At 50.6% G+C, this 11,505-nt stretch overlaps 1 protein-coding gene across 1 annotated transcript; it reads right to left on the bottom strand.

Moving 5' to 3' along the window:
- Nucleotides 1-871: 871 nt before the first annotated feature.
- Nucleotides 872-2,074, bottom strand: LOC144890790 (general transcription factor II-I repeat domain-containing protein 2-like). The gene has a single exon (XM_078772626.1). It carries the CDS (start codon nucleotides 2,072-2,074, stop codon nucleotides 872-874), a length of 1,203 nt encoding a protein of 400 aa, XP_078628752.1.
- Between the last annotated feature and the right edge of the window lie 9,431 nt (nucleotides 2,075-11,505).

Genomic DNA, 11,505 nt, shown 5'->3' on the forward strand with positions numbered 1-11,505 from the left:
GTGATCTCCGCCAGGTGAAAAATTGCTGACCAATTTCATTATTGTGCACGGACTATAAACTGTTTTCCAAGGTACTCGCAAACCGGTTAAAGGAGGTCATCGGTGATCTGGTTTTACCTGACCAGAGTTGTGCAATTCCTGGCAGATCCATCTACGACAACATATTTTTAATCAGAGACCTGATAGATGGTCAATGTGTTAAAGATGATTTTGGAATGGTCTGTCTTGATCTCGAAAAAGCTTTCGATAGTATTGACCACAAGTTTATGTGCCATGTGACGGACGTATGTGGCCTTGGTGTAAGGTTTAGAGCAGGGGTGGGGAACCTTTTTCCTGTCAAGGGCCATTTCGATTTTTAGAACATCCTTCGAGGGCCATGCTAAATTATTGAATACATATATCGGACTCACCTAATGCGATGGCTGGAACTGTTTCTCTTTGGCGAGGCATTTGGTGTCAGGTGGTAGTGATGATGATGCTACTCGCAGCTGGTTTTGCAGGTTTGGGTCAGTCAGTCTTAAGCGGTACCGAGTCTTTGCAAGAGTCAGTTTTGAAAAGAACTGCTCACAGCTGTAGGTCGTCCCAAACAGTGATGCAAACTTCAGTGCATGTCTCCTCAGAATGGGAAAATCCTCAGCACGTACATACAGTTTGTAGAACTCGAGCAAAGGGAGGTTGTTGTACCTAGCTTTGAGCTCGTCATTGCTTTGCAGCTCAATGATTTCGTGTTGTAGGTTGTCAGGCACATCAGCTGGTTCCACATTAAACGGCGTGGCAAATATGTTCAGTTCCCTTTGTTTACTTTTCATGTCCTGGAACCTCTCTCCAAATGCCTGGAGGAGTTTTGCACACTCAGCAGCATATTCAGATGTCACAGCAGGCTTTTGTTCTTGCAGAGTGGAAAGTGGATAGTGTTTCCCATTTCCAGTTGCACTTGCCACAGCTTTAGTTTAGCTTCAAATGATTTCACATGTGATTGCAGAGAGCTGAGAAGCTGGTTGGGACCTTGGAGCTTGACGTTCAGCTCTGACAGGTACTTGGTAATGTCCACCATGAAGCCCAAATCACACAGCCACTTGCTATCACTGAGTTCCATGACAGGTTTCCCCTTCGTCTCCATGAACTGTTTCACTTCTTCTCTCAGTGAGTAAAACCATGTGAGCATATTTCCGCGACTCAGCCACCGCACCTCACAGTGGTAAACCAGATCTCCGTACTCTGACTCTAGTTCACTCAGTAGCTCCTTGAACTGGCGGCTGTTCAGCCCTCTGCTTTTGATGACGTTTATGGTGGAAACGATAGTTGTCATCACATTGTTGAGCTTCAGGGACTGTGCACACAGATTCTCTTGGTGTATGATACAGTGGCATACAACTAACTCACTTGGATCGAGACTGAGACGACTCATTTCTTTTTTGAACAATGCAGTCAATCCCTTTTGCGCGCCAACCATGGCTGGGGCTCCATCCGTGGCCAGGCCACTTAACTTGTCAAACTGCAGTTCGAATTTGTTCATAGCCAAAACAACTTGCTCAAACAAATCCTCACCTTTGGTGGTGCCATGCATGGCTTGCAAAGACAGCAACTCCTCCCTCGTATCAAACCCAGCTGTAATCCCCCGCACAAAAATGGCTAGTTGGGCGGTGTTTGTTATGTCCGTTGTCTCATCGCAGGCCAGAGAGAAAAACTGGAAATCTCTTGCGGTGTCCTTCAGTGTTTTCTCAATATCTTGTGCCATGTCAGTAATCCGATCTGAGACAGTTCTTCGAGACAAACTGACACTTTGGAACAATTTTACTTTGTCCGGTGCGAGCAGCTCCGCAGCGGCAACAAGGCACTCCTTCACAAATTCTCCTTCTGAATGCGGCATCAGCTTCTTAGCGATTAGCTCACTCACCACAAAACTAGCATGCATAGTGTTGTCTCGGTCAGATTGTGGTCTTATGAAGACTGCTTGTTGAGCACCAAAACTCCGCCGAATAACGTTAACTTTATCCAAGCGCATTTGTCCTTTCAACTCGTCCAGTTTAGCATGTTTTGAGCTGTAATGACGCTCGAGGTTGGCCTTTTTCATCACCGAGAGCGCTTCCCGACAAACTAGGCATACTGGCTTGCCTTTTACTTCCACAAAGAAATAATCGTTTGCCCATTTCTCTTGGAAAGCACGACATTCCGCATCTACCTTTCTTTTCTTGTTAGTCGCCATGTTTGCATATACTGAATGAAATGATGACATGAGATCACGCGATCACTTGACTGTCCGGAAGGTCGCATATCGCAGTTACGACTGTCCGGAACTCACTTGACTGTCCGGAAGGTCGCATATCGCAGTTACGACTGTTCGGAACTCACTTGACTGTCCGGAAGGTCGCATATCGCAGTTACGATTAATCGCAAATTAGTTTTAATTTGATGGCAATTATTCTGTTAGCGCCAACATATTTTGCCAACGTCAAATAAATGAATAAGTTCTCAAATGTGCCGTCCGAGGCAGCGTCTGCTCGCCACGTTCGGCATTCGTTGACTGTTACAACATGTGAAAGCTCGCTCCTCTCTGATTGGTTGAATCGTTTTTGGCCATAACTTGGTTACCCTTTGTCCGATTAATTTAAAACCTTGAAAAGGAGAGATTACTGGAATTATAGATAGATGAATTGCCTCGGGAGCCGGATCAAACAGTCTCGCGGGCCGTATACGGCCCGGAGGCCGGAGGTTCCCCACCCCAGGTTTAGAGCCTACATTGCCTTGTTGTATACCAACATATTTAGCTTAATCAAAATCAACAACGAGCTTTGTCCACCCATAAAAGTTCAGAGAGGGGTAAGGCAAGGTTGTCCTGTTTCTGGATAATTATTTGCACTTACTTTGGAACCCCTTCTTATTGCAATCAGAAAAAACGTTTCTGGAATCGTTCTTTCTCCCGGAAGTCCTCCCTTAACCCTAGTTGCCTATACTGATGATGTCTGTATTTTCATTAAAAAAAATAAAAACTTGTATTGATGCTCTTGTTAAGTGTTTGATGGAATTTAACCTTGCTTCTTCTCTAAAATGTAATTGGAAGAAAAGTAAGGCATTATGGTTCCCCTCTCCCAAAAATCACTTGCCTGGGTCATTGCCATTGCCACCACCCTCCCTTCCTGGCAAGTTGGAGTGGGGAAATGATGGCATGAAATACTTGAGTGTTCTTTTTGGAACCCCACAGTATGTCCAAAAAAATTAGGAAGAGACAATTGATCATCAGGTGGAGAAACGGTTGAGTCGATGGAAGGGCTCTACTCCACCTCTCCTATAAAGACCGTGTGTTAATCATAAACAATTTGGTCACTACCCTTTTGTGGCATCGATTTATCTGCCTGCAACCACCGGAAGTTCTGCTGAGAGCAATTCAGACCAAACTGGTGGATTTTTTTTGGGGTGGCCATCACTGGCTCCGACGTCATATGTCGTCCCTCGGCAGAAGGTGGGCAGAGCCTCATCGATGTGAAATGCCGCTTGTTGGCTTTCAGGCTCTGTTCTATTCAACGGTTGCTATATGCAGAACACGTACCAGGCAGGCTCTTGGCTTGTGTCATCTTGCGTCGAGGCTCGGATATGGGTATGAACTGTTTCTGACAAATCTTCAACACGTTGATGTATCACTCCTCCCCATCTTTTACCACAGTCTCTTAAATGCCTGGCAGAGCCTCTCGGTAAGCCGCCAATCTGATGCCTACAAACTAAAAATGTTCGCACATGACCCTTTATTCTTTCATAATCTTTTCCCCGGTATTCCATTAAGTCCGGATTTCTGACAACACTTTTAGCGGCAGACATTTTAAAAGTGTCGCATCTCCGGCATGACTCAGGATGCAGCTGGAAGTCCACAAATGAGTTGGCGGCCCTAACAGGAGTTTGGTCCAGGAGAACAATCGGGAGGGTACTAAGAGCAGTGATTCAAACAGGTCATCAGCTGGGCCTACAGTGGACTCTGGGAGTGCAAGTAGTACCACAGGAAATAGTTGTGCCAAAATTAATTGTAGAATTTGCCACAAATGACCTCCCCCCCATGAGTACGGGGTTGAACCTTTTCCAGTCAATGAGTGGTAAGAACTTCGACAGGGTTTGTGTTAAGATGCTCCTTGGGGATCCACCTTTAAATGGAGTTACCCGGTGGAAAGGACTCTTGCCTCAGGGACCTCCCTCTGAACCTATTTTGGAAGCAATGTAAGCTGGATCTACAGTCACGTGAAAAAGTAAGTACACCCCATGTAAAGTTTTGACTTTTTCAACATATTTCAACATACAGCTATTTGATCTTCATTTCAACAATATTGACAGATAAAGGTGATATAATATAACAAATATCATGAAACATTTACATTTTGTAGTCCATTGTATAATTTAAATAAACATAAATGCAAATTTCGCATGTGGAAAAAGTAAGTACACCCCTGCATTTATCACTACTTCAAATACCTAAAATTAGAATCAGGTGCACCAGCTCAGGTGCAAATGATGAGAACATCGTTAGAGAAGATCTTGGAGGAACCTGTCTTATCTCCATGAACTCAGACATTCAGTTTGGTTTGCTCTTTGTTGTTGAAGTGTGCAGCATCACCATGCCTAGATCAAAAGAGCTCTCTGAGGCCTTCAGAAAGAAGGTTATAGATGCCTACGAGTCTGGGAAGGGATTTAAAAAGATCTCCAAACAATTTGAAATCAATCATTTGACTGTCCGGAAGATCATCTACAAGTGGAGAAGATTCCAAACAACTGCCAACTTGTTCAGGCCAGGCTGTCCCAGCAAGTTCAGCCCGAGAGCAGACCGCAAGATGCTGAAAGAAGTCTATAGGAACCCCAGAATGTCATCACGGGACCTACAGGTAGCTCTTGCCACTGTTGATGTCAAAGTGCACGAGTCTACCATTAGAAAGAGGCTGCACAAATTTGATCTACATGAGAGGTGTGCCAGGAGGAAACCTTTGCTGTCCAGAAAGAACATCAGGGCAAGACTAAAGTTTGCCAATGAACACCTCGGCAAAGACCAGCACTTCTGGAACAATGTGCTCTGGACAGATGAGTCAAAGGTAGAGCTATTTGGCCACAGTACCAGAAGACACGTTTGGCGAAAACCAAAGACAGCATTTGACCACAAGAACCTCATACCAACTGCAAAGCATGGTGGTGGAAATATTATGGTTTGGGGCAGCTTTGCTGCATCAGGGCCTGGGCAGCTCACCATCATAGAATCCACGATGAATTCTTCATTGTACCAGAGGGTGCTTGAGGATAATGTGAGGCCATCTGTTGAAAAGTTGAAGCTCAACCGAAGGTGGACCTTGCAACATGACAATGACCCTAAACATATCAGTAAATCCACCAAGGAATGGCTGAAAAGAAAGAAATGGAGGGTTCTGGAATGGCCAAGTCAAAGCCCGGATCTAAATCCCATCGAGATGTTGTGGGGGGATTTGAAACCAGCTGTGCATGCAAGAAACCCCTCAAACATCGCACAGCTGAAAGAATTCTGCATGGAGGAGTGGGCAAAAATTTCTCCCAGTCGATGTTAGAGACTGGTAGACAGTTATAAGAAACGCCTACTTGAGGTTGTTTCTGCCAAAGGGGGCAATACCACCTATTAGAGCCATGGGTGTACTTACTTTTTCCACATGCGAAATTTGCATTTATGTTTATTTAAATTATACAATGGACTACAAAATGTAAATGTTTCATGATATTTGTTATATTATATCACCTTTATTTGTCAATATTTTTGAAATGAAGATCAAATCGCTGTATGTTGAAATATGTTGAAAAAGTCAAAACCTTACATTAGTCAGGTTCACTCTGTTTTTTCGTTCAAAATTTTGGTAGATTAGCAAAACTATACATTTTTGGAATATTCAGAGCATGAGGAATCCAAAAATTAATGTTTACATTTGCGTAGACACCTTTGCGAAAATGACACTCAGGACAGCGATGAAGATCTGTAAAAGCATATTCCTGAACGGTGTAGACCTAGTAGATCCTGTGTATAGGACTTGTAGTTCAATCTGATACTACCTATAACTTCCTATAAAAACCTATAACTTCAAAGGACTTGCAATATCATGTATTATGTAATACAGTTATATCACAAATATAAAGACAATGGTTTTCAATTACCTTTGTTTGTTGCTTTTCTATAATCCTGAGCACTATTTTGAGGCCTTTATTGGATTCCTTGACCCAGAAAACATAGGATTAGCATATTTAATTAAGTCTCTAGGTTGACAAGAAGCCGAGATCGCACAAAATATGTATTTTATGGCGGCCATTTTCAAAATCCAAAATGGCGGCCATGCAGGTGTCTGTGCAAATGCCAACATTGATTTTCAGATTCTCCATGCTCTGAAGATTCCAAAAATGTACAGGTTTGCTAATCCCAAAATTTTGAAAGAAATTATATTTGTTGACATAGTGAACCTGACTATCTTCATCACTGTCCTGAGTGTCATTTTCGCAAAGGTGTCTACGCAAATGTAAACATTAATTTTTGGATTCCTCATGCTCTGAATATTCCAAAAATGCATAGTTTTGCTAATCTACCAAAATTTTGAACGAAATTATATTTGTTAACATAGTGAACCTGACTACATGGGATTAGCATATTTGCTAATTTGCTTTTGCATATTTTGCATATTTTGCATATTTTGCATATTTGCATATTTGCATATTTGCTAATTTGCTAATTTGCTGTACTTACTTTTGCACATGACTGTATGACCAAAAGAACTGGTGATCTCCAGTGGCGGTTAGTCCACTGGATTGTTCCGTCAAATGCTGTTGTTGGTTTTTTTTTTTCTCCCATTCCTGGTTGTTGTCCTTTTTGTCCAGAAAGGGAAGACTTGTTTCATGCTTTTGTTAATTGCGAAAGACTCTCTCCTTTGTTTCTTTGGTTAAACTATACTTTCTGTAAAATGCATGTCACCTTTTCTTTGAAAGCTTTCATCTTTGGTTTTCCTGTAAAACATGATCGTGTTATCTACATTATATATATTTTTAATGGCCACTGTCAAGCTTGCTGTGTACTTGTCACGAAAGGCAAAGCTGGGTGGCAAGCCCTTGGAACAGTGCAATGTTATGGTTTTTTCAGTGCTTTGATTTCAGCAAGGTTAAAACTTGAATTTAATTTTGCTCAGGGTGCAAGCGAACTTGAAAAATTTATTGATACCTGGTGTTTTGAAGGAATTTGTGAAATTCAAGAAAACAATTTAATAATTTTTTTGGAACATGGTTTGTGTTATCACAATGTAATGATTATTTTCTTCTTAATGGTCCTTTTTTTCCTTGTGTTTATGGTTCTCTTTCTTTCTCTTCTATTTACTTCCATTATAAATTTGTATATATGATACACTCATACACATTTTTTATACTTTTGTAATAAAAGGACCTAAAAGTCAAAAGTCTCGCTCCCTCGCTCCCTCTCGCTCCCTCTCGCTCCCTCGCTCCCTCGCTTCCTCGCTTCCTCGCTCCCTCGCCTCCTCGCTTCCTCTCCCCCTCCCCGTTTGTGTGTTGGGCGTGGCAATATGGCGGCTGTTCATGTGTGGTGAGGTGCGAGCTGCTCCAACCTTCTATCTTTCTACCCCCTTTTGGTCGTTGTTTTCACCTTTTCTTTTCCATTTTTGTTTATCTTCACATTGTCTATTCTCTGTCGGCCCCACCACTCTATTTTCATCAAAACCGGTACCACAACCCTCACCCTCACCCTCACCCTCATCCTCCCATTTTCCTCCTCCCAGTTCCCCGCCCAGTCTCCCCTTCCTCCGACCGTTCCCCATTCGTTCCCCATGCCCCACTGGTTCCCCCCCTCCGCCCACTCGTTCCCCCCCCACTCGTTCCCCCCTCCCCCCACTCGTTCCCCCTCCCCCCAATCGTCCCCCCTTCCCACACTCATTCCCCCCCTCCCCCACTCGTTCCCCCCCTCCCCCCACTCGTTCCCCCTCCCCCCACTCGTTCCCCCCTTCCCCCACTCGTTCCCCCCTCCCCCGAGTCTTTCCCCCCTCCCCCCAGTCTTTCCCCCCTCCCCTCACTCGTTCCCCCCTCCCTCCACTCGTTCCTCCCCTCCTCCCACTCGTTCCCCCCTTCCCCCACTCATTCCCCCCTCCCTCCACTCGTTCCCCCTCCACCCACTCGTTCTCCCCCTCCCCCCACTCATTCCCCGCTCCCCCCACTCGTTCCCCTCCTCCCCCCCACTCGTTCCCCCCTCCCCCAGTCTTTCCCCTCCTCCCCCCACTCGTTCCCCCCTCCCCCAGTCTTTCCCCCCTCCCCCAGTCTTCCCCCCTCCCCCCAGTCTTTCCCCCCTCCTCCCACTCGTTCCTCCCCTCCCCCCACTCGTTCCTCCCCTCCCCCCACTCGTTCCCCCTTCCCCCACTAGTTCCCCCCTTCCCCCACTCGTTCCCCCCACTCGTTCCCCCCTCCCCCACTCGTTCCCCCTCCCGCCACTCGTCCGCCCTCCCCCCACTCGTTCCCCCCTCCCCCACTCGTTTCCCCCCCTTCCCCCACTCGTTCCCCCCTTCCCCCACTCATTCCCCCTTCCCCCCACTGGTTCCCCTCCTCCTCCCCACTCGTTCCTCCCTCCCCCCACTCGGTCCTCCCCTCCCCCACTCGTTCCCCCTCCCCCCCACTCGTTCCTCCCCTCCTCCCCCCCACTCGTTCCCCCTCCCCCCCACTCGTTCCTCCCCTCCTCCCCCCCACTCGTTCCTCCCCTCCTCCCCCCCACTCGTTCCTCCCCTCCTCCCCCCCACTCGTTCCTCCCCTCCTCCCCCCCACTCGTTCCTCCCTCCTCCCCCCCCCACTCGTTCCTCCCCTCCTTCCCCCCACTCGTTCTTCTGCTCTTCCCCCCCACTCGTTCTTCTGCTCTTCCCCCCACTCGTTCTTCTGCTCTTCCCCCCACTCGTTCTTCTGCTCTTCCCCCCACTCGTTCTTCTGCTCTTCCCCCCCACTCGTTCCTCCCCTCCCCCCCACTCGTTCCTCCCCTCCCCCCCCACTCGTTCCTCCCCTCCCCCCCCACTCGTTCCTCCCCTCCCCCCCCACTCGTTCCTCCCCTCCCCCCCCCACTTGTTCTTCTGCTCTTCCCCCCACTCGTTCTTCTGCTCTTCCCCCCCACTCGTTCCTCCCCTCCCCCCCCACTCGTTCCTCCCCTCCCCCCCCACTCGTTCCTCCCCTCCCCCCCCACTCGTTCCTCCCCTCCCCCCCACTCGTCCCCCCTCCCCCCCAATTGTTCCCCCTCCCCCCCACTCATCCCCCCCCACTCGTTCCCCCTCCCCCCCCACTCGTTCCCCCCCCCACTCGTTCCCCCCCTCCCCCCTCCCCCCACTCCCCCCCACTCGTTCCCCCCTCCCCCTCCCCCCACTCTCCCCCCTCCCCCCCACTCGTTCCCCCCTCCCCCCACTCGTTCTCCCTCCCCCCCACTCGTTCCCCCTCCCCCCCACTCGTTCCCCCCTCCCCCCCACTCGTTCCCCCTCCCCCCCACTCGTTCCCCCCTCCCCCCCACTCGTTCCCCCTCCCCCCCACTCGTTCCCCCCCTCCCCCCACTCGTTCCCCCCTCCCCCCACTCGTTCCCCCCTCCCCCCCACTCGTCCCCCCCACTCGTCCCCCCCCCACTCGCCCCCCCACTCGTTCCCCTCCTCCCCCCACTCGCCCCCCACTCGTTCCCCCCCACTCGTTCCCCCTCCCCCCCACTCGTTCCCCCCTCCCCCCACTCGTCCCCCCTCCCCCCCACTCGTTCCCCCTCCCCCCCACTCGTTCCTCGTTCCCCCCCACTCGTTCCCCCCTCCCCCCCACTCGTTCCTCCCTCCCCACACTCGTTCCCCCTCCCCCACTCGTTCCTCCCTCCCCCCCCACTCGTTCCCCCTCCCCCCCACTCGTTCCCCCCTCCCCCCCCACTCGTTCCCCCCTCCCCCCACTCGTTCCCCCTCCCCCACCACTCGTTCCCCCTCCCCCCCACTCGTTCCCCCCTCCCCCCCACTCGTTCCCCCCTCCCCCCCCACTCGTTCCCCCCTCCCCCCACTCGTTCCCCCCTCCCCCACTCGTTCCCCCCTCCCCCCCACTCGTTCCCCCCTCCCCCCCCACTCGTTCCCCCCTCCCCCCCCACTCGTTCCTTGTTCCCCCCCACTCGTCCCCCCTCCCCCCCACTCGTTCCTCCCTCCCCCCACTCGTTCCCCCCTCCCCCCCACTCGTTCCTCCCTCCCCCCCACTCGTTCCCCCTCCCCCCCACTCGTTCCCCCCTCCCCCCCACTCGTTCCCCCCTCCCCCCCACTCGTTCCCCCTCCCCCACCACTCGTTCCCCCTCCCCCCCACTCGTTCCCCCCTCCCCCCACTCGTTCCCCCCCCCCACTCGTTCCCCCCTCCCCCCACTCGTTCCCCCCTCCCCCACTCGTTCCCCCCCCCACTCGTTCCCCCCTCCCCCCACTCGTCCCCCCCCCACTCGTTCCCCCTCCCCCACTCGTTCCCCCCTCCCCCCCCACTCGTTCCCCCTCCCCCCCACTCGTTCCCCCTCCCCCCCACTCGTTCCCCCCTCCCCCCACTCGTTCCCCTCCCCCCCACTCGTTCCCCCCTCCCCCCACTCCCTCCCCCCCCACTCCCTACCCGCCTCCCCCCTCCCCCCCCACTCCCTCCCCCTTCCCCTCCCCCCCACTCCCTCCCTTATCTCTGGGGGTGTCGGAGATCACGATGTTATCTCTGGGGTGTCGGAGATCACGATGTTATTTATCTCTGGGGTGTCGGAGATCACGATGTTATTTATCTCTGGGGTGTCGGAGATCACGATGTTATCTCTGGGGTGTCGGAGATCACTATGTTATATCTGGGGTGTCGGAGATCACGATGTTATCTCTGGGGTGTCGGAGATCATGATGTTATCTCGGTATGGCACAGTGGTGTCGGAGATCACGATGTTATCTATGGGGTGTCGGAGATCACGATGTTATCTCTGGTGTGTCGGAGATCATGATGTTATCTCGGTGTGGCACAGTGGTGTCGGAGATCACGATGTTATCTCGGTGTGGCACAGTGATGTCGGAGATCACGATGTTATCTCGGTATAACACAGTGGTGTCGGAGATCATGATGTTATCTCTGGGGTGTCGGAGATCATGATGTTATCTCGGTATAGCACAGTGGTGTCGGAGATCACGATGTTATCTCTGGGGTGTCGGAGATCACGATGTTATCGCGGTATAGCACAATGGTGTCGGAGATCACGATGTTATCTCTGTGGTGTCGGAGATCACGATGTTATCTCTGGGGTGTCGGAGATCACGATGTTATCTATGGGGTGTCGGAGATCACGATGTTATCTCGGTGTGGCACAGTGGTGTCGGAGATCACGATGTTATCTCGGTGTGGCACAGTGTCGTCGGAGATCACGATGTCATCTTTGGGGTGTCGGAGATCACGATGTCATCTTTGGGGTGTCGGAGATCACGATGTTATCTTTGGGGTTCGGAGATCACGATGCTATCTTTGGGGTGTCGGAGATCACGA

Source organism: Myxine glutinosa, chromosome 2 (assembly GCF_964187855.1).
Source record: "Myxine glutinosa chromosome 2, kmMyxGlut1.1, whole genome shotgun sequence".
Classification (NCBI taxonomy): domain Eukaryota; kingdom Metazoa; phylum Chordata; class Myxini; order Myxiniformes; family Myxinidae; genus Myxine; species Myxine glutinosa.

Excerpts from the sequence above, each read along its gene's own strand:
- LOC144890790 (XM_078772626.1), bottom strand. The coding sequence starts at position 2,074 with ATGAAAAAGGCCAACCTCGAGCGTCATTACAGCTCAAAACATGCTAAA.